The 27,667-nt window shown below is 39.1% G+C and overlaps 1 protein-coding gene across 7 annotated transcripts in view; it reads right to left on the reverse strand.

The window, feature by feature from the left end:
- Positions 1-27,667, reverse strand: part of DLG2 (discs large MAGUK scaffold protein 2) — an 839,012-nt gene that overhangs the window by 340,232 nt on the left and 471,113 nt on the right. For all 7 annotated transcript variants that reach the window (XM_054576362.1, XM_054576359.1, XM_054576358.1 and 4 more), the window contains one exon: positions 413-569. In XM_054576362.1, coding sequence (XP_054432337.1) covers positions 413-569 — 157 coding nt within the window. The remainder of the gene's footprint in view (positions 1-412; positions 570-27,667) is intronic.

Raw genomic sequence — 27,667 nt, forward strand, 5'->3', positions numbered from 1 at the left:
CTTTTGGTTTGCAGGACAGCGCTCAATCCACTGAACCACACTAGCCAGGGCATTATGTGTTTTCTTACATAGTTTGTATGCAACAAAATATACACATTATAAAGGTGCAGTTTTTAGAAGAAAATCGATATGGAAAATAATTTTGCGTTAAAAAATAAGTAATATACCTTAAAGAGGCAATGTCCAATTGGATACACATGTCTCAGAAAATCTAAATAAAAACAGTAACACCTTTACCTGAATCTAAGGAAGTAACAAACACCGAGCTCCTGAACACCATTTAAACTGCCACATGCACCTGGAGACATAATGCTCTCATTATTTTCCCTTTTAATTTAGGTGCTTTTGGAGTCGTAACTAAAAGTGAATTTTTCTTGACTGGTGGGAATGAAAATTAAGGAGAAGTACTCACGGATAGAATCTGGTCTCCTCTCTGGAGCTCCCCACTCAGGTCTGCTGGTCCACCGGCCAGAATGAAGGATACAAAAATACCTTCTCCGTCTTCACCACCTACGATGTTGAAGCCCAGTCCAGTGGAGCCTTTGTGCAGGACCACCTTGCGGGGCTCCCTGCAGAAACAAGCAGAGAATACAGCTCACAGGGTGGCCCAATCAAGGCTTAGATTGCTTTTACTTTCATTGGGTATATATGATACCAGCAATTTACTACCTTGGAAAATGGCCTCCCAAAGTAAGATAGAGCTCCACATAAAGAAAGATGCTGCTATCTGGGAAGATGCTGAATTCCTCACTGTAACACGTGCCAAAATACCATGGAAAGCCATTCCTTAATTCCAAAACATTTCCTTGAACTAGCCTTACTTCCACTTCCACTTTACCTTTGTTTAAAATACCACCATAGTACTCAGCAAGATGGATGTATCCAAAAATGAGTGCGAAAACTTGAGGGGCAAGAATCTAGTTTGAATAAGCCAGACATAAAAGATCCTACAGAGTTAATTCAAATTTACTCTGGAAGCAGTGGGAACTCACTGAAAGACTTTGAGGTACCAGGAATACTTAAATCTGTTTTAGAAAGATTAAGCAACTGTTGTGTATAGGATTGTTGGAGAGGAATATGTACATATGATGGAAGGCAGGAAAAGTAGTTAGGCTATCGGCCACGTAATCCAGGTTTCAGGAAGTGACCTGAACAGCCTACACAGGGGTGATGGCAGTGATAATGAAAAAAACAACATGAGAGAGGAAATTCGGAGGGAGAAACAGTGGGCCCAGACGAGGACTCAGGCATTGGAGGAGGAGGGGAGTGAGAACATCTAAGTACATCACAAAAGTGGGAAAGGAGTGAAATCCAGGGTCAGGAAGGTGAGCATCATTCTGACACACTCCATTTCAGGTCCGTGTTCGGACCATCCACATATAGATGCTTGGAAGCAGATGGACACAAAGGATGGGGATTTGGGTCCTTAGCGAGGACTGTAAATGCAGACTTGAGGGTCATCAATAAAAAAATGAGAGATCAAATCTTGAGCCAACAGTTAACTGAGTTTGTGGAAAGGCCACAGAATTATGGAATATAGGATTGTAAGGGGTCTTAGAAGGCACCTAATTCTATTTTCTATATCAGTAGTTTTAAGAAGTGTATTCTGCGAGCCTTAGGTTTGACCAGCGTGCCTTTTGTATCTCCTACCTCCTCTTCCACATATCTCAGTTTCAATCATTAGAGTTTTTCTATTTTCCTGCTCTTAATGCTATAAGAATGACAAAGAACCATCCGATGTATTTTTATACTAATGACCACAAAAATATTCTGTTATTTGTTGTCATATTTCCATGCACAAAGAGATGCATTAAATCTATATTTAGTCTTAGTGTGGGTTAGGGTGGACAATGCACATCACAGGTTGTCATGTTACTATACGATATAACTTGTCATATAGTTAATTCGTTTCATTTTACAAATACTTTGTAAGCATTTACTATGGCAGGAAATGTTCCTGGTGCTCAGAAGGTTTGTAAGCAAAACAAATATTCTTGCCCCTATGGACTTCCATTCTAATCATGGTAGACCACTAATAAGCAATAGGTACAATAAAGAAGTTTGTTTTGTTGTAGGATAGAAGACAATAAATACGTTGGGGAAAAAGAAAAGACAGAGCTGTGTAAGGATAGGTTGTGGCAGGGATGGGCCTGCGTAGGATTCATTGAGAAAGTGATACTTGAGGAAAGACTGAAGAGGGGAGGAAACTAGCCATGTGGGCGTCTACAGGAAGAACATTTCAGCCAGAAGGAACAGCCAGTGCAGGGGCCCTGATGTGGGAGAGCGGGTACCCTGTATTGTCAAGGAGGAGCAAGGAGGTCAGTGTGGCTGGACCGAGTAAATAAAGGAAGGAGAACAGTAAAAGATAAAGAGGCCAGTGTATTAATTTTCTACTGATGAGGGACAATTGCCATAAACTTAGTCATTTAAAACAACACTGATTATCTCACAGTTCTGTAGGTCAGAAATCTGGATGGGCTTGTCTAAGTCAACTGCCTCAAGTTTCACAAGGCTAACATCAGCGTGCCAGCCCGACCAAGCTTTATTGGGAAGCTCTGGGGGAAAATCCACTTTCATAGTCACTCAGGCTGTTGGCAGAATCCAGTTTCTTGTGGTTCGTAAGACTGCATTAGTTAGGGTTTTCCAGAGAAACAGAACCAATAGGAGAAAAAAAGGAATTTTATTATAAGGAAGTGACTCATGCAGTCACAGGTGCTGTGACATCCCAGGATCTACCATTGGCAAGCTGTACACCCAGGGGAGCTGATGGTGGATGTTTCAGTTTGATTCTGAGCCTGAAGTCAGGAGAATACTAATGTCCAAGCTCAAAGACAGTCAGAAAGAGAAAGAGAAAATGTTTTTCTTACTATGCTTTTCTAGTCAGGCCTTTAATAGGTTGGGTGGTTTCACCCAGATTAGAGTGGGAAATCTGCCTTATGCCAATACCAATTCAAATGTAAACCTCACCCAGGGACACTCCCATACCACCGGGTTCTGCCCCTTTGCTGCCGACAGGGCTGGAAGTCCAGCTCTGTTTGTTCCACCAACGCCAGCTCAGTGGAGGAAGAGGGGGGCCATCTCATGATTGCCTCTTCCAGCTGTCTTGCTGGGGCCAGAAGCCTGGCTAGTGTATAGTCTACCGGTACTGTAATGGTGATGGGATAGTTTTCCCTTTGGTGTTTGGCTAGAGTAGGGCTATCATTGTCAAGAATTTCCCTGTCCTATTAGGCCATCCTTTTCCCAGGCCTTTGGCTATAGGGAGCAAGCTTTTCTTGAGGCATTTTTTTTTGTCTGTGCTGGTTAGGGGTTCCAGGGTACAGGCATCTCCAGTGCCCCATCCAGGATATATGGGAAACAGAAAGAAAATCCAGGGAATGCATTGCGGTGTCCTTCCTCTTCAAGCCAGTCTGCCTTCTTTCCAACTTTTAGAGTCCTCTTATGTTTGCTTGCTTTATTATATCTAATTATTTTTAAAAGGAAGGATTAGAGAGGAATGAAGATACTTTCTTTTTTTTGGCAGGGTGGGTGGTGGGGCTAGAACCAGAAGTCCAGAACCTGGACACAATTTGAAGATAAGGGTCAACAAGATTTTGATGAGAAAGTTATTGTAGAAATCTCCCTCTTCCCAAGTATAAAACACACTTAGTGGGTCCAATGATACTCAGATTATACGTAGATGGAGAGAAGGAGGCTATTGTGGCTCTAAGGTTTATCCATGTGCTAGATGTTGTGCTTGATGCTTTCTGTGCATCATTGCATTTATTCCTCAAAGTAATCCAGTGAAGGAGGTATACTGATGTTGACAACTACTGTGAAACTGATCCAAAAGTAAGATGGGTTGATGACTGATAGATGATGGATAGGTAACCTGTAGAGCATGTGTAGGAACATGTTAATAGTGGAATGTAAGTTGCGAGTTCATAGTAAAATTCTTCAAACTTTTATTTGTGTTTGAATATTTTTATACAAAATCTTAAGAAAAAGCAACAACCTGAAGAAGACATCATTCTGACAACTTTTTAAATTAGTGAAAAGAAACGGGTTGCCCATGTTTTTACTGTTTAGTAAGTTGCAAAGGCAAGATTAACACACAGATTTTCTGACTCAAAGTCTCAGAGACTAGAGCATGATCTATTTCAGAGATTGCAAATCAGCAAACTGAAGGCCTAATCTGACCCATAGTGTTTACAAATTTTTGAATCGGTTGCTCATGTTTAAAATTAGAAAAATTTGTCTAAAATATGGATTTATGGTTTATGTGGAATCAGGTAGTCTATCAACACTGGCTCTCAAGCTTGTTGCATAGCAACAATTGACGAGAGCAGGGCCCTCTTTAGAAGCGGCGCTTATTCTCCAGTTTGCCATCATCTCACCTCCCTCTCATGTTTCCCAGGCAAAAAAATCTGTCAGTGGCATCACAGTTGCTCTTCCAAAGTTAAGAAGAAAGTGAAGCATCCTGTACTGATGCTTCTTTCAAAAATGGGAAAATAAAAGTTTTATAATATTTTAGCAGAGAAATGGGAGAGAATATCATTCCTTTGGAAGTAAGAGTTATCCTTACATGTTTAATATGTAAAGTGACTCTCTACAGAAAGAGTTGTGAAACAGCATCCCTCATAAATTCCCTATGCTACTTCTGTGGGAGCATTTTGTTAGTGACCTCTGCACTTTGACATATGGCTTCCTATTTATATAGACTCAAAACATATAATCTTTGAGTGACAGTAGATTTTATTTATTTTTACTTGAAACTCATTTATTTATTTCAAATGATCTGAACAAGTCTTTAAACCAAATTATTTGGAATTTTCTTAACCTGTGAACTTTAAATGCTGTTTTAAAAATACAATTTTATATTGCAATGAATTATGATACTTATTATAATAATGGGGAGAAATAACAAAGAAATAGGTCTTTATTTTTTTTTTTTTTATTTTATTTTTTTTTTTTTGCAGTCTATACAAATTTTTATTTTTGTTTGCTATTAATTGATTATTTAATAAATGAAAAATAATACAGAATTGAATGGCATGGTCAAATGCAATGGTATAGATGATCTACCTTTTATATTTGGTACTGTATTTATTTTACACAAAAGAGATATTCATTATAATTTTGTTTTCAAATCCAAATTTAATTAATATGAATTTGGTCATAACATTTCTTCACTTGCCTATGCAGAATTATATCTTTTATTAGAAACTTTATTAACACCTTTTTCTTGAATTTTCTGATCACTCTCTCTGACTCACAAAGACCCAAAGGATTAGTTTAATCATTATTTCTCAGTTTAATTGTATTTCAGAACAATTTATTTTTTTTTAATAGGGATACCAGAAGGAGAAGAAGAGGAGCAAGGAATAGAGAACCTCCTCGAAAAAGTAATGATGGAAAATTTCCCTAATTTGAGGAGAGAAAGGCTCTCATGGATCCAGGAGGCACAGAGGACCCCACTCAAGAAGGACCCAAGGAGGTCCACTCCAAGACACATCATCATTAAAATGGCAAATGTCAAAGACAAAGAGAGAATCCTCAAGGCAGCAAGGGAGAAGGAGAAAGTAACATACAAGGGGGCCCCGATACGCCTAGGAGCTGACTTCTCAACAGAAACACTCCAAGCCAGAAGGGAATGGCAACAAATATTCCAAGCCATGAAAAGCAAGGGCCTACAGCCAAGGCTGCTCTACCCAGCTAGGCTCTCCATTAAAATAGAAGGAGAAATACGGAGTTTCCCAGACAAAAGAAAGCTAAAAGAATACATCTCTACCAAACCAGCACTCCAAGATATGCTAAGGGGACTGGTTTAAGCAGATGAAGGAAAAGAATGAGACGGAGAGGAACACAAGTACAAAGAGAAAAGATGAGTAAGTTTCTATCAGTAATATCTCTCAATGTGAATGGACTAAATGCCCCAATCAAAAGACACAGGGTAGCTGAGTGGATAAGAAAACATGACCCACACATATGCTGCCTACAAGAGACCCACCTCAGAGCAAAAGACCTACACAGATTGAAAGTAAAGGGATGGAAAATAATATTCCAAGCAAATGGACATGAGAAAAAGGCTGGCGTTGCCATACTTGTATCAGACAAAGTCGATTTCAAAGAAATAGGTCTTTAAAATAGTATGCAAATAAAATGTCCTAAGCATACTCCAAATGATTTACGTTTTCTAATTTAAATTCTTTATTAAATTAGAAAAATATTTATTAAATATTTTAAAATATTTAATATTTATTAAAATGAGGACAGATTATATTAAACTGTAGATTGTAATGTGTTTTCATATATTATTTCCTGTTAGAAGATAAAAACCCTGTGAAATATTAGAAGTTTTATTTTAAGTCCATTGTCTAAGCTGGCTGAGCATAGACATACAGGTGGTAAACATCAGTGTCCCTTTCTTCCTTATTAAATTTTTTAAGACATTTTTTTAGAGCAATTCTAGGTTCACAGTATAGGGGGAAGGTACAGAAATTTCCTATATAGCCCTGCATCCACACATGCATAACCCGCCCCCCCAACTCCCCATTGTCAACATCCCCCTCCTTTGTTATACAATTGATGAACCTACATGACACATCATTATCAGCCAAAGTCCATAGTTTATATTAGGGTTCCCTATTGGTGTTATACATTGTATAGGTTTGGATAAATGTATAATGCCATGTATCTACCATTATGGTATCGTACATAGTAGTTTCACTGTCCTAAAAACATCCCCTGTGCTCCACCTATTCAATCTCCTCTTTACACAACCCTTAGGAAGCACTGATCTTTTTATTGTCTTCATAGTTTTGCTTTTTCCAGAATGTAATATGGTAGTAATCCCATAGTATGCCACCTTCTCAGATTAGCTTCTTTCCCTTAGCAATATGCATTTAGGCTTCCTCAATGTTTTTTTCATGGTTTTATAACTCATTTCTTTTTAGCACTAAACAATGATCCATTGTCCAAATGTGTCACAGTTGATTTATCCATTCACCTCCCAAAAGACATCTTGGTTCCTTCCAAGTTTTGGCAATTATAAATAAAGCTGCTATAAAAATCAATGTGTGGGTTTTTGTGAGGATATAACTTTTCAGCTCCTTTGGGTAAATACCAAGGAGTACAATTGCTAGATCATAGGGTAGGAGTATGTTTAGTTTTGTAATTGCAAAATTGTCTTCCAAAGTGGCTGTGTCATTTTGCATTCCCACCAGCAATGAATGAGAGGTTTTCATCAGCATTTGGTGTCCATGTTCTAGATTTTGACCATTCTAAAAGGGGTGTAGTGGTATCTCATTGTTGTTTTGACAAAGCTAGTTTCTTTATCACAAGTTAAATGTTCTGTCCATTAAATGGAGAGAGAATTTAAACATTAAAAATATAAAGAACTATATATGCTATATAAGCCAGAGGAAGACCAAAAATTTTAAAGAAGCATCATGATATATTTATAAAATACAGTTTCCAGAATTACTGACACTCAGAGATTCACTTTAACAGCCCTTAGCTTCTATCATTTGAACCACACACTTTAATACTTGATCATATGTTGCCTTGTACTCTTCTCTCTCTGAATGTCATTTTATCCACCCCAATCTCTCCATCCCCTCTAGTTGAGATCTACCCTCTTAGGATATCTCCTAATTTGAAGTGCCTTTGATTCCAGTTTCAATGTTCCAAACACATTGATCCCATTAAAATGCAAATCTGATTTTCTTAGTTTCCTGCTTAAATGTCTCCTACCATCTTATGCTCCAGCCATATCAAACTCCTTGTGTTCCCCTGAGTTTGACATGTTGCTTCATACTTCCATTCCTTGGCTTAAGTCATTCTAAAACAGTTCAAATGCTACTTCTCTGATTCCCCAGGTTCAGGTGATCACTTGCTCCTTGGGGCCACACTATGTCTTGTTCATGTAACTTTATTGTGATATTTATCACATTGTGCAGTGATTATTTGCTCTTACATGTTCTCCCTCAATAGACTGTAAACTTTGAGAACTCAAGCACCGGCATCTCCCCAATTGTAAAAAGGTGCCTGACAAATAGCAGTAACTCAGAAAATAGTTACTAAATGAATGAGTGAATTCTTCCAGTGACTTAGACCTCACTTGGCTCTCTACTTTATATTGCAGTTGTCCCTCAGTGTCTGCAGGTGCCACACCCACAGATTCAACCAACCAGGCAAGTTCAATTGAATCTGGAGATGCAGAATCTGTGGATAAAAAGGGCTGATAGAATAATTATTTATGCAAATATACTTCCTTTTTGCTAGATTTTAACCAGGGATGGCAAAAATTAAAGTCCACAGGGATAGGCAGGTAACATTAATGACTGAAATGGACTGAGGAGAGATGGTAGCAAATTGGGGACTATATACCATGTAAGTTGGGTGTCCAAGCTTTTGGCATCTTGGGCTACACTAGAAGAAGAAGAGTTGTCTTGGGCCACACATTAAATACACAAACACTAACAAAAAATGATGAGCAAAAAATAGGTTTTAAGTAAATTTACAATTTTGTGTTGGGCCACATTCATAGCCATCCTGGGCCACATGTGGCCTGTGGGCCATGGGTTAGACACTGCTCAACTCTGGACCATTGTTCCAAGCAAGAACACTGACTAGCATTGCAGAGTTCTTTAATATATATATATATATAGACTCTAGACTTTTATATAAGTTTTCCAGAATTTTAAGTTAACAATGATGAAAAAAAATTCAAGGTATGGTGCAGGTCAAACGCAACATGTCTGTAGTGGATCCAGCTGTGAGCTGCCAGTGAGACTGTACTCTTGGCCCTTTGACAGCCCATTTGATGTCTCCTTCATGTTTGTCTCCTCCATGGTACTCAGGGTGGCACTTGGCTCCTGGTAATTCTCTGTACCTCTAAGTTGATTTAGTATTCCCACCTCTGTCTTCCCCTTTTCGAGTTTTCTTCTGGAATATTCTTTTCTTTTACCTTATTTTTTCGTCCATTTATATTAGACCTGCTCAAGGTCCACTTTCTTCATGATGGCCCATTCCCAAATTCTGAGCGACAACTCTCACTTCTGTGTGTTTGTTGGCTGGGCCAATGACTTTGGGTCTAGTAAATATAATGCCCTATGTTTTCATCAACTATTTTGTGTGTGAGGTCATTATAGCCTCTGGTGAGATTATAATCTCTTGAAGAAATGGTTTCAGGCTTTATCCTTCTATGTATCCTCAATACATCTAAAAGGCTGCTCAACAAATACCTGACAATTGAATAAATGAATGCCCACCACCAGTTTATTAAGAACTATAACACTTTCCTTACTGAAATGATTTAGGCTCCAATTTACTATGTCATTTATCATCCAGAATTCAACAGCTTAGGGGCCCACTACTAGTCATTATTATATATCAGAAAACATGGACGGTGAAACAAAATTCTAACTCTTATTCTTCATTCAGGATGGAGTTCAAGGATCACGGGTTTTTGGAAGCCTGACACTCTCCTTAATCTCCCCAATCTAGTTGGGGTTCGTGCCTTTTCTATCATTCTCTCCATGTATCTATCACAATTTTTACTACACTGGATTGGTTTACTTGTTTTCCTCTCTAGCCACAGTGATCAATTAGGGAGCAGGGACCATTAAATTTGCTTTTATCTCCAATACCTGGTGCATAGTAGGTACTATCTAGTAATTTCAGTTTTCCTATTAGGTTTTAAGTATGGAACCTATAGAAGATGGAAACTGGTTACTCAGGATATAAATTAAAAAAAAATTACCTATCCATTTAAAACATATTTTATTCATCCATCTGACCTTTCAATACACACACATCTATGAAGTATCTATTATACTCTGTGTCAGACACTGTGAAAACAAAGATCACAGAGGCTGGGGTGAGAGGAGCCAAATGTAAATAGTTATAAAATCCTAGGAATGAGACAATTGCTTATTCAGAAACATGTGTGCAATAACCTAATGTAGCCAAGAGCAAACAGTGACTAGTCTTCCTCTAAAGAAGATTACCTTTTTCTCATCACCTGGATGAAATTTGCAACACTCATTTATGTAGTTTTATTTTTCATTTTAATGTGATGTAAAAACCCTTTATAAAACCCTCAAATGCCAAACAATTGGAGAGAAGCCAGCCTGGCTTGCTCTCAGCTGTGGCAGATCAGCAGCATAATGTTGTTGAGCTGGAGTCTTGGAGGATGTTCTCAGCTAGCGGGAATGTTTTCAGGAGCTGGATACTAGGGGCTAATTCCTTCTCCTTAAGTCAGATGGTTTAAGAATGTTTAAGATTAAAAAAGGGAAGCAACTACCTAAACCTGAAAACTTTCTCATGGCAATTAGAGGGATATTTCTTGAGCTTTGAACGTCTGAGCTCTGTGAAGTCACTCTAGTTAACTCTCAGAACACCCATGGTGAGAGGCTGTCTGGTGCAATGGGAACTAAACTATGAGAATGTTTCTAGCTGTCTTTCTAAAATACATACCTGTCATGTTACTCTTACTCAGGAACCTTCTAAGAATCTCTGTGTCCTAAGGATAAAGTGTTAGCTTCCAAGCATGGCATTCAAAGTTCTCCATTCTTTGACCTTCACCTACCCCCTCTATGTCTCTTCACCATGCTCCCTTGCACTCCATGGTTTGTAGGGAGCAACTCTGAGTGGTATCAGGGACTGTATTCCCATACAAGCTGGGGCCTGGGAGAGGACCTGTAAGGCTTGGCCGGAACACTGGTAATGTGATTGATAGGCAGGATCGGTAATACCTCCAAGGGCCTCCGGGGGGTGGGGGTGGGGAATCAGGCCTAGAAGTAAATTACACTCCTTGCAGCAGGCTTTGTTTCTCCCTCAAGCTCTGTTAATCTTATACCAGATAACCAGCTCAAGGCTGGGGAAGAAATTTATAAAATTCCCGGACTCCAACCCAAATCCCTCCTGGCACCATAATGTTTGCTCTTCTTGGACCCAAGCAATTGGGTGTGTTCCTGCCGTTGTCTTCTTTAAACATCACCTATTCTCTGTACGGTTAAGTTAGTGATGTCATTAGATTATCTATACATTACTGCTACCTATCCCCTTGCTTGTAACACTCTCAATATAAGCCTTTGAGCATGGGCGCTTGGAGCATTCTCCTTGAGAGAGATTCGCCTTCCCCTTTCCTTGACAGGCAAATGGTGACTGGGACAACTCTTTCTTCCATTCGTCGCAAATCAGGGGACTTCGCGGGCCGTAGTCCACCATAGTGGTTTAAGCATGTAAAGTTGCCAACCAAAGCTCCTCATACCAGGTTGTTCCTGGTCTTCATGTCTTTATTCAGGCTATTTCTCTTTGATTAAAATGATGCTGTCCTCATCTATGTAATTAACTTCTTCAAGACCGTGGCTGGGTACCTTCTCCTTTTCTCTGCTGTGTTATGTGCCCTTGTCTCTAGACAAAATAACTGCTTCTTTTTTGAAAACACATTGTCTTTTCACTGGTCATATCACTACTGTTGTTTCTACTGTTCTGAATATACTTTGTTACCAGTCTGTCTATACTGCTAGTTGTTATAGTCCTGAAGGATATGGACCATGGTTTAAGTGTTTTGTAATTTTTGGAAACTAGTACAGGCTGAGCTTATGAGAGCCACACAAACACACAAAGTACATTACATGAATAAAAAGAAAACAAGTGAGAGTTTGGAAGAAATGACACGGAATTCTAATTCCACCTTTCTAGGGATTTGTGAGAACCCATGAATGCCCTCTGTGGGGCAGGTTTCTAGCTTGGGAAATAACTTGGCAAGGAACTATGTTTTCCCCATGAGGGAGTAATAAAATTCAGACAAGACAATGAGGTAAAAGCATGTATAGAGCAAAAAGCATTAAAGGAAAGTATACATTGAGATGCTACTTCTAGCCATTTGGCAGGTTAGATGTCCTGAAAACCCTTCTCATTACAAAGTAGGTAAACTTCTGAAGAGAATATTCATAACAACCTTTTAAATGACTGGCTAAGCTTGCACATAAGTAAGAGAAATCCTCAGAGGCTGGAAATAAAGTGGGGATACAAGTTCAGAGAAGCAAGTACTGGGACTAGTAGTGGACTCAAGAACTTCTGCAGGTCCCTGAAGAGCTAGTATTCCTGTGTCCAGAATAGACAGGGGCACAGAGAATAAGACAGTGTGGGCCCAGGGTTTAGATCAAAAACTCCTGCTGATATCAGGACCCTGAAAAGCTGCACCCTAAACAAAAGGATAAAGCACAAAAATATTAGCCTCTCAGTGATGTCAAAGATACATATCTGATCTGGCTTTAGCTCAAAAGAAAAAAGAAAGGGAGGGCCTGTTTATTTAAGACATTTTAAGCAAGGTGTATTTAAATGTGGAAGAAGATTTGCTTTAGAAATAGAATTCATAAAACTTAATAAGCTGGGAAAAGGAAAGAGCGAGAGTCTTCCTGGGTATTAGGAGAAAGAATTGGCAAGGCCTCCAGCATTGTGTAGTAGAGATGCTCTCAGCTCCAACTCTAGGTCGCTGATATAGATGAATGTGTTATTGGTTGGGACAACCCGCAGGTGGGTTCATCTGGCCATCCTAGCTCAATGACAGTAGCTATCAAGGTCACCTGATTGGCTGATTTCCCTCTCAGAGTCCAGGCTCACCAAGCCACATGTTAATTTAATTATGGTTTTCCATAGTGCTTTTTTTAATGGAGTGGATGTGCTAATTCGACTGTGGCTGATGTCTTATATCTACATGACCTGGTGCCTCAGAAGACTGTAGTACAGCGTATGCCTGATCAGTCAAATAACCAGTTAAGCAGATTAGTGGACATCACATAGATACACAAAGATAACGGGGTTTTGTTGAACTGCTGTTATGAGGACGTGATGTTAAGATATTACACAAGAAATGTGGCATTACAAAGTAGGTTCTATGCTCTCAACATTACATGACAGAGAATGGGCTGACTTCAGCAAAATGGCCACCACACAGATATTGAGTATATATGAAATATACTGTGATCGGTACTATGCAAGATAAAAAGAACTCTAATTGATTGGGATAGTGTGGTATGCTGTGATATTGGGAAAGACTAGAACATTGGAGCTAGATAGATTATATCAATTAAGAGCTGACTAATCTTGTCAGAATTAAAATTTTTTTTAATTTTATTTTTTTTTAGAAGGAGGGGAAGGGAGAGAGAAAGAGGGAGAGAAACAGTAACAGGGGCCTCTCGCACTCCCCTAACTGGCGACCTAGCCAGCATCCCAGGCATGTGCCCTGATTGGGAATGGAACCAGCCATTATTTGGTTTGCAGGCTGGCACTCAGTCCACTGACACACACCAGCCACAGCAAAATTTTTAAATATATAAGTTTATTGACTCCAGAGAGATACAGAGAAAGGAAATGGGGAGAGGGGAGAGAGAGAGAGAGAGAAACATCAACGTAAGAGAAACAACAATTGGTAGCCTTCTGTATGTTCCCTGACCGGGGACCAAAGCTGAAACGCAGGCATATGTCCTGGCTATGAATCAAACTGCAACCTTTTGGTTTAAGGGACAATGATCCCTTGTTGGAATTTTTTAATGTCTGATTTTTTTTTTAGCTCTAAATTGTAAGCAGTAATATCTATCTTAAGATACTGTGAGGATGGATTGAAATAATATCTAAAGTACTAGAATCATATAGCAAGTACTCAACAAATGCTAACTCCTTTTCCCTTTAGGGAATTATGACCTTTGGAAAACAACTATACATAAAATAATAAACCAACAATGCAAGGCCACATTATGTTGAATACCCAATGATTGCCAAGAATAGTGAAAAAACTCTGCTTTAAAGAAAAAAAGATTAAGTCTTGGAGAAGATAGAACCTGAGCTAGATCTTGACCGATGGGTAGAACCTGGTTAAGTGGAAAGGAAAGTAGATGATGTTTCAGTAGGTGGCATGAGCGCAATGACTGAGGGGAGCATATGTGGAATGTGTTTGGAGAACAGGAGTTTCACAGCTTGAATGAAGTGCAGGGTTTGTGTCAAGGCAAAGGAGAAGACTGAGGCAGGTTGGGAGGAACAATGATGCCAAGCTAAGGAATTCAAGCTTTAGCTGGGGAATGTGAAGGCACTGAATGTTTTTGCCCCCAGGAGAGACTCTGCAGGGAGCAACTTCTGTTTGTGAGCCTCAAGTGTTTATGTCGTGTGCTATTTCTACAACCTCTGAAGTTTGACTGCAAGGAGCTCAATTGAACATTCTAAAGGTCTCTAAAGACATCGCTGCTGCAAAGCAAAGGGCTTTGGTTTAGGCTGTAACAAACAGTGTTAGATTTAACTGCTAAAATCTAGTTTGCAACCTTTGTAAAAAAACAAAAACAAAAACAAAAAACAAAACCCCAAAACTCTCAGCTCTCTTCTCTGGAGGAAATCTCAGAATTAGTTACACATTTGAGAACATATAATATCCTTGGTAAAATGAATCAAATAGACAAATAGCTTTCTCCTCACAAACATAAATCAACTATAGACTCATATCAATCTAATCTTGATTAGTTTGATTTTGAAATATTTGGAGTTTTTGCTTATTCACGTATCAAATATAATAACCATGTTTTATCTCAATTTGCTTTCATCTAAATTTCTCAAAAAGACAAATAAGGAAGCAATTAAATATTGCTCTCACATATGCCTTGTATTCATCATGTCATTTACAAAGCAAAAGAAAATAGAATTATTCTTCTTGTTTTTCTTTATTTCATAATGTTTTTGCTAAAAACTTCCCTAATAAGTTATATACACCACCCATAATGACAGATATTTGCTTCTGCTTCCTGTTGCATTTTGAGTTTTTAAAAAGCAGTTGATTACAAAAGGAATGATTTTTAGCAATCTTATTAAATAAAACTATAAGCATTTTACAGACTTATTTTTTATAGTTGCACATTTTTCCTCAAGCTTTCATGACTGGTGAAATATTGTCTGAAAACATTATGAAGGCTGGGTATAACCAAAATAATATTTGAGAATAGGATTAGGGAGAAAATAAAAACCCTGAATATTCTTCCTAAAGGCAAAGCATATTTTATGAAAAATTATTTAAACTGTCTTTTGAAATAGAGCTCTATGGTATTAAGAAATTCCAATTAATTACTAAATGCTCAACCCCTCTGCAATTAGTGTGATATGGGGGAAATGGCTTGAAATGATTAAACTAAACATCTTTGGTTTCAAGTTTTATAGATCTTCCCTTAACTCTAATTTGGATACATCCATATTATTGTAGGAAAAAAAATTTAAGCCGAAATCTGTTGGAGTCTTGACTCCAATGTGAAGCTCTAGGTATCCTTAAAAACAGCTTTGTCAAGCAACAGTTTCCATGTTGTATGAGAGAGGGAGTCAGGAATACAGTAAATGAGAGTTGCTATGATCCCTTCCAAATCTAGTCTTATATGTATTTACTTAATGAAAACCAGAAATGGGAGTCTCCTACTTCTAAAACCACAATTCTATTTGATTATTCAACACATGTTCAGGATTCATCTTGAGGAGAGCAGAGAGAACAAGAATATCCTTTTAGTTCCTATCCAACTTGACCTGTCTTCAGCTTTGACATTTACACTTCTCCTCTACATTAACACTGACAATAGAACTTTTAGTGATGATGGAACTGTTGTACATTCATGTTGTCCAATATGGCAGCCTCTAGCCACATGTATTATGAAGCACTTGAAATGTGGTTGATGTGACTGAAAAACTTAATTTTCCATTTTATTTACTTCTAAGCAGTTTATATTTAAATAGTACAATGTGTCTTGTTGCTATTATAATAGACAGCAGTTAGAGACTCCTTTTCTTGTAAAGAGAATACATTTTTTTGCTTATTCTCTTACCTTTGTGTGTTCCTTTTTAGCCTCCTTGAAGGGGTTCTCTTATTAGTTTATTGTTCATAAATGGTGTTTCCAAAAACTGTATATCTGGCTGCCTTCTCCTTTCATACGTTTCACCTAGTTCTTCTCTGCAGAACAACTTTTGCTCCTTTAGAATTTCAGTTTAAATGGTACTATCTGACCACTTTATCTAAATTAGTCCCCTACTCCATTATTATTATTATTTTTTATCATAGGCCCCCTGTATGTCTTCCTCATGGCACTTAAAATATTATTTTATTTGTTTGTTGCTTATCTCCCACTAGATTTTAATTTTTTAAAAAAATTTACTTATTGATTTTAAAGAGAGAGAGAGGGAGGGAGAGAGAAATGTAGATTTGTTACCCCACTTATTGTATGTATTTATTGGATGATTCTTGTATGTGCCCTGACTGGGTATTGAACCCACAACCTTAGTGTATCAGGACAATGTTCCAACCAACTGAGCCACCCAGCCAGGGCAATTTCTGTTTCCCTTCCTTCCTTCCCTTCTTTTTATAAATTTTATTTATTGATTCTAGAGAGAGAAGAAGTGGGGAGAGGGGAGGGAGGAAGAGAGAGAGAGAGAGAGAGAAAGAGATTAATTGATTGTTCCACTTATTTATGCATTGATTGGTTGATCTTTATATGTGCCCTGACTGTGCACAGGGATGATGCTCTAACCAACTGAGCTACTAGGCCATGGCTAAGACTGTAATTTCCGAGGGGCAACACCTTGTGCCTCTAGCACTTAGCAGAGTGCCTGGAACATATTAAGGCCCTGATATCTGTGAAATTAATAAATGGGTATTCTTATCCTTTCCCTACTAATGAGTCATTAATCCATATCTCCAGACTATATCACAGTCTCCTCTACTCTAAGCTTCTATTTAACTGCCTAAGAATGAACTCATAATCTTTTCCAGACTTTATTTTTCTCTTTTATTCCTTATCTGGTTAATGCTGTCTGTCCAATCTGGCAATCAGAAACTTCTTCATTGCTTCTCTAGTGCTTATCTAACATTTCAATTATCCCACAAATGCAATCAGTTTTATCTGAGAAATGACTCTCCAATCATCCTAGCATTGTTGTTTGGTTCAAGCCGACAGAACCTCGCGCCTGGACCTGCTGGAGATTCCTCGTTAGGTTAGGCTGTTCCTAATAGTCACACACCCTGCACCGCTCTCCTTCACGCTGCTGTCAGAGCAATTTTCTTACAAAACAAATAACAATCATTTCACCCCCTTTCTTCAAAGCTCCAATTGCTTCTCTACTACCTGAGAAATAAAATTCTCCTTATTTTCTTTTGCATGAGCTGTGAGACCTTCATTATTTGGGCTCCATGGGCTCTTTGAACCTTGGCTCTCTATGCATTTCTTATGGTTCACACTTCGCTATCTCACGGATCTTCCCGTGTGGCCCTGCTGTTCAGGCCCTCTGTGCCTTTTCATATGTTCTTCCTCAGCTTGGAATGCCCATCCCACCTTTTCTTTCAACAACTCTCTCAGGCACACTTAGCCATCTCCTGGGTGGTGTTCCCCGAGCATTTTGGTTTGGGAGCATCATAGTGTAACAGGGCACAGCCAGGGCCCCCCTGTCAAAGTGTATTTGTAACAGCGTCCAGAGATTGGGGTGTCCAAGAAAAATACACTCTCCACCCCACGGCGGGCCGCCATGGGGGATGGGAACCTTGAGCAGGGCCATTGAGATGTCAGTTTGCATGTCAATAACAGGATAGCTTTGTTCCTCCTTTGCAAAGAGGATTATTTGGCATATCACCAAAGCTAATCAGGAAGGTTTAAAAGGCTTAATACAGAGTGTGAGAGGGAGAGAGAAAGAAAGAGAGACAGGGGCCTGAAGGAGAAAAAAAGGGACACAGACTCTGGGGAACAGTGTGAAGACGACGCGGGAAGAAAGAGGGGATAAAGGACTCTTGCTAGTGGGCCAGGAGAAGGTGCCACATGGTTATGGATTAACAGCTGGAGATCGCGGCGACGCAGCGGATGGATGCTGCAAGAGGCCTGCCTAGCGGAGCCCCGGACTTCTGTTCTTTTTCTTCTGAAGGACGGTACCCCTGACTGGCCTAACTGGGCAAAGGGGGGAAGGCAGGATGGTGTGTGTGCTGGTGCTTGTTTTGAAGGGATTTTGAGGTTTAAAGGTGACATTTAACCATTAATCAAACCTGTAAAACTTGTGAATAAACAGTTCCTTTTCCTTTTCACCAAACTGTGCCATTCAGAGCCATAATTCCAAGGGCGGTGGGCAAAGGACCCACAACCGAGGGGTCCCGGGGAAGGAGGGTGTCATTGTTTTGGTAGTAGCACCTGGCCATCGCCCCCCACCCCCGCCCCGCGCAGGGGTCCTTTTGTTCGGTAACAATAGCATTCACCACTTAAACAGAAGTTACATGTCTGACTCCTCTACAAGTAGAATTATTTAAGCACAAGAAATACATGTTCTTCAACTTCCCAAAGGTTGAATTTCTTCACTGCAGTGGCGAAGAGCCTGGGTTTGGCTTCAGACACACACCTGAAGTTTGAAACTGGGATTTCCATTTATTAGCTATGAGACCTGTCATAACTTCATCTGGCTGAGCCTCAGTTTTCTCATCCTTAAAATGGGAGTAATGGTACTTCATGTATTTTTGTATTAAATGTAATAATGAAAGTAAATGTCTAGACCCCTCATGCTAATAAATAAGTTGTTGGCCACTCTTAATAGTTAGCAAATATTTATTAAGCACATGCTATTTTCAGAGTATATGGTATGGATAAAGACTATTATAACAGACCTGATCATTGTAGAATTCATAATCTATTGGAGGAAATAAGACAAATATATTAAACTATATTTTAATAGAAAATAAAATAAGTAATAACAGATATATTAAAAGTGCTATGATGGTCTAGATATAAATAATTTTTGGATGAGTTTGGGGAAGTTTTGATGAAAGATTACATTTAAATTACACATGAAAATATGGCTAGAATTACATCACTCAGCTCTTTATATGTTATACAGGGGCAGATATGGGTTTTGTGAGGTCTAAAGGTTTCACAGTTTGAGGGTCCCTCTTTAAAAATATAATAGTCCATGTATAATGTTATACTCCTTGAGTTTTTTCCTTCACACAGTGCTAGTGCCTGACATCTAAAAAGTGCTGAAGGACAGGAATAGAATCATATATATGGAGATCATTTGGAGGGTTATCAGCTGGGAGGGGGGAGGGGGAGAATGGGGAAATGGTACAGGGATTAAGAAGCATATTTGGTAGGCACAAAATAGACAGGGGGAGGTTAAGAATAGCATAGGAAATGGAGAAGACAAAGACTTTACATGCATGGCCCATGGACATGAACTAAGGGAGGGGATTGCTGGAGAGAAGCGGGGTACTGGGTGGAGGGGAGCGAAGGCGTAAAAATTGGGACAACTGTAAGAGCATACTCAACAAGAAAATGGCAGAAAAAAAGTGCTGAATAATTATGAGCTCCCTTCCACCTGCCTGTCTGTCTCCAATACTCAGCAAAGTGCCAGGCACAAGGTGCAGGGGCTTGAAGCATCCCCTGCAATTGAGGAGCCCTGGGGTTTCAAGGTAAGTTCACTTTGGTATTGTGCTTAATTCTGGGAATATAATTCTGAGCATAACTTTGTTTCTGACTCCACAGAGCTCTTTTGTTAGTGGGACAGGGAAGTATGTAAAAATAGCTAATTATTATGACATTCATTCATAGATACTTGGGACACATTTATAACTGTAGGAGAGCAGTGATTTGATACAGAGATATGGGGAGAAGGGGGATGTTTAATGTTAAAGAAAACGCATGAATGAAAAAGGTAGAGAAAATTCACCTGACTGGAATGTTCGATTCCAGTAAAGTTGCAGGGGAGGCCTGGGGGCAGAGGCCAGGCCAGGAGGATGCTCCTGAACAGGGTAAACAAAGAGTCAGCTCTCAAGAGAACGAAGTAGAGTATTGTACATGCCTTCATTGATTTAACAAAAATTTACTGGGCAGGACACCCGCTCGGCCTTGGACAATCAAATCTACACAAGACACAGTCTCTGACTCTGAGAGGTTTACACTCTATGTTATGGATTGAATTGTGTCCTCGCCCCTCTAGAGGGGAAAAAAAAAAAAAAAAAAAAAAGATATATTGAAGTTGTAATTGCCAGCACTTCAGAATCTGACCTTTTTTTTTTGGCAATTTGGTCCTTGTAGATGTATTAGTTAAGATGAGGTCATACTAGAGTAGGCTGGGCTGCTTATCCAATCTGACTGGTCTTTTGACAAAAAGAAAGCCATGTGAAGACACAGACTCACACAGAGAGAATACCATGTACAGATGGAGGCAGACACCCAAGACTGCCAGCAAACCACAAGAAGCTGGGAAGAGGCAAGGGAGGACTCTTACAGGTTTGAGGGATCGTGGCCCTGCCCACATCTTGATTTCAGACTTCTAGCCTCCAGAATTACGAGACAATAAATTTCTGTTATTTAAGTCACCCAGTTTGCTATAATTTGTTATGGCAGCCTGAGAAACCTAATGTGCTCTCATTGGGATTACATGAGCCAGTGTACAGAGAGCTGTGAGCATAACCTGCTTAGCAAGGAAAAGGGGATGATCCAATCCCCCTGAACCTGTCACTTTAGTACTAGGCTAATAAAAGTAGTAAAGGGTAGCTATCACCAGTGGCTGAGCATTCACCTTGGTTATTTAAAAGGCAAGACTTCCCATAAACCTAGTTAACAAAATTTCAGGTCTCCACACACTTAAGACACATATGTAAGAATTACTAAAGAAAAAATGACAGAGCACTAAAATGAACACACTGTTAATTTCTATTTGCAAAATTCACTTCCAAAAATAATATATACGAAATACCAGCATTTCACTAACCTTCAGTTGTAGCCGAACCCTTAAAAATTCTTCCCTTTAAAGGAAGCATTCATCTGTTCTCTTCTCTGGGGTAGAGCAGATGTTGGCTGTACAAATGTCACAGTAGCCTTTTCTTGCTATACATTCTGATTTCTGCTAATTCCAGGGAAAGCTTTACATACCTACTAATTGAACACTGATAGATTTTCTGATTGCTTTGATTCCTCAACAGGAGAAGAAATGTAAAGTCATTCCTTCACATTTGGCTTTTTCAATTGAGAAAATTCATTTCTTTCACTGGTCTATATTTTCCTGCCCAGACACCTGCCCTTAGAAATAGAGGTTAGTTCAGAACCTTCTTGAGCATGGTGTTCTTAGTTATTCATTGACTAGTTCCTTTACCCATGGTGAAATCTGAAAGCCAACTTTGGACATTGACATTAACAATGTGGTTTTAAAAGAATCATCAACATTTTCTTTCCTGAACAAACATGGGTAGCTTCACTTCTTGGCACACTCTAAAACAAAACAAAACAAAACAAAACAAAAAACCTCTAAATTCCAATCACATCAAAACTCCTTGATTTTTCTCTCAATTATGAGTTTTTCTTCAAATACATGATTATTTCCCTCCCTTGGTCTTTGCATGTAAAGTCCCCTCTGCCTGCGGCTCAATGGCTTTTCCCCTTTTCTCTGCTTGGGAAGCTCCTTTTATTTCTTCATGACTGAATATGTGCTCTCCTCAGCTCTAGCACCAGCTCCTGTAGGATCTGTTGCCACAGACTCATTTATGGACTACCCTAATCATCATACTTTATTCACTTAACAAGCACCCATTGAGGATCGATTGAGCTTCAAGAGGGCTCCACTGGGGCTAGGACTACAACCATAAGGCAGACAGTCTCTGCCTCCTGGGGGGTTTGAAATAAAGTTATATACCAGCAGAGTAAACTAGCAAGTATAAGCCAGTCTTTCACGATGATAATAATTTATTTGCATGCTTGCTTTTTCCACTTGACTCTGAGATTCTTGAGTATTATATTCACTTGTGAGTTAATATATGACATCTAGAAAGTGCTTTATAAATAGGGGCTTTCTTTTCTCTGCTCTCATGTCCTCAATACCTGACACGAAGAAAATGTTCAGTGAATGACTGTGGAAGGAAAACACAACAGACATCTATATATCAGTGTGAATTAGTTGATCCTAATGGTCAGTTTTGATAAAAGAAATATTACAACTCCAGAAGCCAAAAACAAAGGGAGGGTGAATGAGGGAAGAGAAGATTTAGTCTGGGAGGAGTGGAGATGGGGCATCAAAAACATCCCACGTGTCCAGTGCTGAGTGTGAGTTCTGTTCTACATAAGGCCAACCTAGGATTCTTGCCAAGCCTAACTAGGTACTAATGGTTATATGGAAGGAATTCTACTGTCAGACAAGAAATGGCTTCATGGGCATGTCATGGATCAGCATGATACAGGACAAGATACTTTCTGATATTTTATATCACTTCTTGTCATCTCCTACTAAAATCACTCCTGTTTCCCCATAATCATTCCCTCTCCAGGCAAAACAAGTTCGATAAAAACAAACAAAAACCAAAACCAAGAAAAAGCTCTAAATGAATCTGTTTCCTTCATCTTGCTATGTCTGTATCTACAGTAGGATATGAAACTTGCTTAACTCATAAACCCTGTGTATGACTCACAGTGGTACCACAACCTCAGCTCAGTTTCATCTGGGTTTTGTGCTTGGATGTGTCATTTAAGCCATAATCCTTACCTCTTTGTATGAAAGTCACACATTTCTAGAAGGGCCAGTGTACATAATCTAAGTCTTAGACGATAAAGGCAGATAAGGCGTGAGGAAGTGAAAAAACAATAATTGGAGAAACAAAGACTCTTGCTCATTCTCATTCTCCTCTGGAAAGGGAGAAGCTTTTGCCAGAAAATTAGGAGCCTGAGCTCTGGTCTTGATTTTGGTGTGGCCTTGGAAAAAGCTCAAGCCTGCCTCTGGTTTCAGATAGTTTATCCCTATGGAAACCGGACGGTCAGACATGATGATATCTTAGATATTTGCAACTTTAATTCTCATGTTAACCCCCTTTTCTCCTCAAATTTAGAATGGTCCCAAATAATTCAAAACTAGGAGACTATTGCAAGGCAGCTCCCTACAGTGACATGCAAGCCAGGTACTGATAACGATGTTTCCTCTGCAAGAGCCACATGCATGATCAAACACAGGCTTGACCTTAGATAGCTGTGGCTCTCTTCCTTGCTGAGGGTGACAGATGCTGATATAGCATTTAGTTTTTCCACAGATGTTGATATAGCATTTAGTTTTTCCTTGTGCCCAAATCATTTATTAGCTCAGGTATATTTAGATACACACACACACACACACACACACGTGCGCGCGCGTGCGCGCGTGCTCACCTTGCTTGCCATGATCTGGTACTCCTATTGCTTTGTAAACTGTAGCGCATTTAACTCAGTTAAATATGTCATAAATTACACAATAAAATTGGTAAGAGGGAATAAAACCATTACCATCAACAATATCATGTATAATATTTTTTCATACATGAACATTACAAATTTATATTTTGGTTAGTGAGATGAGCTTTAATTTTAATTATAGTCATCAACATTTATTAAGAGATAAAGCTATTTGATGAAACATAATCCTATGACATTCCTATAAGTTAGGTATTATTTGCCTCATTAAAGATGAGAAAATTGAGGTTTGAAAAAGTTGTTTCTTGTCTAAGAGCGAACCTTTAAAAGAGGTGGAAGCAGCATTCATACTTCTGATTGCCTACAAAAGTCTTTGCTGCTTTCATTCCCTTTTACAACTACAAAGGGAGAAAAGAATAATGATCATTTGGCTTATGTCCTCTACTATGAAAGTGATCAATAGTAGAGAAAATCAGTCACTCACTGAAAACAAATTCCTTGTTCCTAGGGTCATACTAGGAGAAGGGACTTTAGCAAATCATCATTTGCTAAACATAGTCTGTGCTTGGGAGACTGCTTCATAATCATAGGATAGGATAAGACCTAGGAGCTACCCTTAGGACTTTTGTGACTAGCAGGGGAAAGAAACCATTACATGTGAAACAAGGGGAAAACTACAAGCATTTGATTGTGTGGCAGAGATCTGATCTGTTACGAAGGCAGTCAAGAAGGGATCCTGGGGATATGTATTTACCAGTTTCCTATAAACCTATAATGAAGTGGGAATCACTGGAAACTCAAAGGTACGGAAGGAGCATATGTGTGTGCATTTATATGAGCTGCCACACATGTGCAAGGGCTCTGGACTTTTGTCATGTACAAAATAAGGAACTAGGTTGAAGTGATACTTTGCGCAAAAGTATTTTTTTTTGTATATGCTACTCTTTCTGAAAGTCTGCCATTAGAAATGCATTTTTGCGGGGGGGGGCATCTAGAAAAGAGTTTGGACTCTTGGTGTCTCTTTTGAAATAGAGCACATTCTCTCTTCTTCCTTTGTTTCTCTATGATGTGCTGTTTTTCACACTATTGACTTTTCATCATGACATGAGAGATGCACAGGAAATGTTTGTTAAAAGGATGATGAGTGAAGACTTTGTCCACTGATTCCTGATATGAAGAGGAGGGAAGAGGTTCTAGAATATCAAACAGAAAAGGAGCAGATGGGATATAGGGAGTGAGAAGAGAGAACTAGCCCCTATGTACCCAGTGTTTGTTAAGAACTGTGCTAGGGTATTTATATTAAGAAGAATAAATTCTTCAGTTTTATGAAATAGATATTAAACTCTACTTTATGGCTTTTTGAGCAGTCCAAAGAGCTTCAGTAACAACTCAAGGTGATACCGCTAGTAAAAGCAGTATTTAGATGAAGGTAGAGATAAATCAAAATACCATTTTCTTTAAATTATACCAGGCTGCTATACCTAGGAGAGGGATTGAGGACAGGCAATGATTTCTGGGGTGCCCAAAAGCACGGTAAGGGGAGAGATTTTTACATATTTTAATATCATGCAACATTGACAATTACATGCAGTTTCCATCGATGTGCATAATTAATGCTTGACCACGGGAGAACTCTTCATTTGCAAAGTAGGCTGTGAAAAGCAAGGCTCTTTTCTAAACTTCCATGTTGTTTTTACAGACCTATGCATAAAAGAAAATTTCCCAACTCTTGATACCAGCCCACATGAGCAGGGAACTTCCTCAGCCTGAAGAGGGTGCTCTTTCCCTTTGGGTTTGGTAGTCATTTGTTAAAAACCACCAAACCTGCCTCTAAACAATTCTAGTAGTTTTTTTCCAAATCAGCTGCTTGTTCCTTTGTTTTGAAATGACACAGATGCAATTTTCAACATTCTGTTACTGCCACTAGACTTTGTATTTCTCAAGGGCAAGACTGGGCTTTTTTCTTCTTGATTTTCTCAAATGCTTCACTTGAGTGCCAGGCACATACGACACATTCAGACAATGATTGGTTGAACACACGGATGAATAAGAGATTAATCAAATCAATCACTGATTGAATGAAAGTGCTTGTCTCCTCCACAGTTCTCCTTAAACAGTCTGATTTTCTATGTAATAAGCAGGAGCCTCTACCAGCTGTCATCCATCAGTCAGTAAAAGTTACTGACCGACATCTTAAAAGCATACTTCAGTGGAGTAAACATTCACCAGGACTGGAAATCAGCAGGAGATTAAATAAGGGATGAAGACCCCTGGCTGCTTTTCAGGTAATAGATGGCCATCTGGCTTATGGCATAGGATATGGATGTGCTCTCTCTTTAAACTCTCTATAATTGGCCAGGAGAAGGAAGTAAACAGAAATCCTAATAAAATTTGAGGGTCTCTGAGGGATTAGCAATACACACAGAGCAAAACAACAGATTCAGTTTGGATATGTAAAGATGGATGTCTCAAGATGAGTAATCTAATAAAGACTGACAAATGATATCCAAAGCATTCCTTGTCATTCCCTGCCATACCACCTCCCAGGTCACAGCCAAGTAAAGTAAAAATATAATGAAAATCATTATTTATAAGGGACTCAGTTCAAGGTCAAATGCAATAGCCAGTAAATATTCATCAGATGGGACTGAGGCTGTTTCTACTCACATGATGGATGAGCAATAGGAAAATCCCTCTGACCACAACTTCTGTCTAGACTCATTTTTGTGAATAATAATGACAGGACAGAGAAGGATCTCCTCAGTCAATCAGACTAAAAGACATGTTTGGAATGTTTGCTACATTTTTATTGAGGCAGGATGGTCTAGTGGGGAGAGTGTGAGGCTGGGAGATAGGCATCCACGTTACAGCCAAGGCTTCTCCCCTTCTTACATACATGATCTTGGGAAGCCGCTTAACCTTCTAACACACCTGTGAATGGTATAAATCATTCTTACCTAGCCTCCCTTACAAAACTGTTATTTGGATCAAACAGAATAATGTCTGTGAGATGCCTTTGTAAATATTGATAGAAATGCATTGCACAAATATAAGCCTAGTACCTTCGGGGTGAACAGCGAAAGAGAAGAATTACAAAGGAAAAGAAGGAAGTGAATGGAGAACAAAGAATAAAAGAAAAGCAGAAGGAAGAAGAGGAAGTTGATGGAGAGAAGTGAAAAGGGGGGAAAAGATAGAAAGTAAGAGGGACCAGGAAAAGAGCTTGGGACAGGAAGCAACAGTCAGTGGCAAGAAAAACCTTAGAGTTCTGCTACACAGACAGATAACAAGCAAACGAACACATCCAAAATTGGAACAGAGATGGAATTTAGAAAATTACATCTATGCAGAGATCATACAGTTCTGATTAGCAACTGAAAGTGTTCCTCAGAGAGTGTCTCCAGAGGAGACAGAGAGTCAACCGTGAGTCAGCCTCCTTGTTATAAATTTCTAAATGCCAAGCTCTACAGAATTCATGTCGCTCTAGTCTGTGTTCAGCTCAGACATACGCTCAGATTTGTACTCATTGCTGTGCAGCCATTGATGATGGCCCTTTGTCTTTGCCTAGTTAACCCTGCTCATCGTTCAGCGACTTCCATGACCTCCCTGAGCTCCCTGACAAGGTCAGATCCCCTGTCACAGGCACTGAGGGCACCAGAGGCCACTTTTATACAACATTGGCTGCAGTTGGAGATTGACTTTTGCTTGTCTGATGATTTGATTAATGTCTGCCTCTTCCCACCAGACTGAGGGCAGGGTTAGTGTCTGCGTGGCTCATCATTACCTTTCCAATTGAATTTGCTCATTGGTCATAAACAGACAGAACTCAGCAAGGGCAGCCTTCATACTAGAAAGACATTTTAAAAAAGGGCAATATTCAAAGAGGGGTACTGGTGTAAGTATAAAGAGGAAGTTGGTGCTGGAACTATAATTAGGCGATTTGTAATTGATAAATTTTTCTGACAGTTGGGGCAACTATCAATAAGTCCTGTCATGGGATAACATCTCCTGTGTTCATTTTTACTAGCCTAACAAACTTAGGACTGGGTGCTTTTTAAATTCCTCCTTGGGTAATTGGTATAATAACTAGCTCTTCAATGCCATCTCAATCAACACCATAGATGATCATATTATTATTAGCATTAATAATTCTAAGTATTAATTAAGAGGAGTAATTTTCTAGTTGAATGTTCTGCAGAACACTTTTCCTAGCATGTATAATTTATAATAATGAGGAGGAAGTTTACTCACAATTTACTTTGAGTCCTTTATTAAACCAATTTATTAAAACAAAAAAATGTTGCCAAGGAAGATATGCAGGGTGACAATAAGTAATTATGTTAGCACTGAACTATGCACAGAAAATAAGGACTATTTATTTAAAAAAAAAGACAACCTTAAACAAAATTCTCCAGTGACTTCTGTGACATCTCCCTAAGTTCGGCTGCGTGGCATTGGGCAGCCTCGTGTGCGAGGCCACCACGTGG

Source organism: Pteronotus mesoamericanus, unplaced genomic scaffold (genome assembly GCF_021234165.1).
Source record: "Pteronotus mesoamericanus isolate MK-2021 breed Mesoamerican mustached bat unplaced genomic scaffold, CSHL_Meso_final contig_33, whole genome shotgun sequence".
Classification (NCBI taxonomy): Eukaryota; Metazoa; Chordata; class Mammalia; order Chiroptera; family Mormoopidae; genus Pteronotus; species Pteronotus mesoamericanus.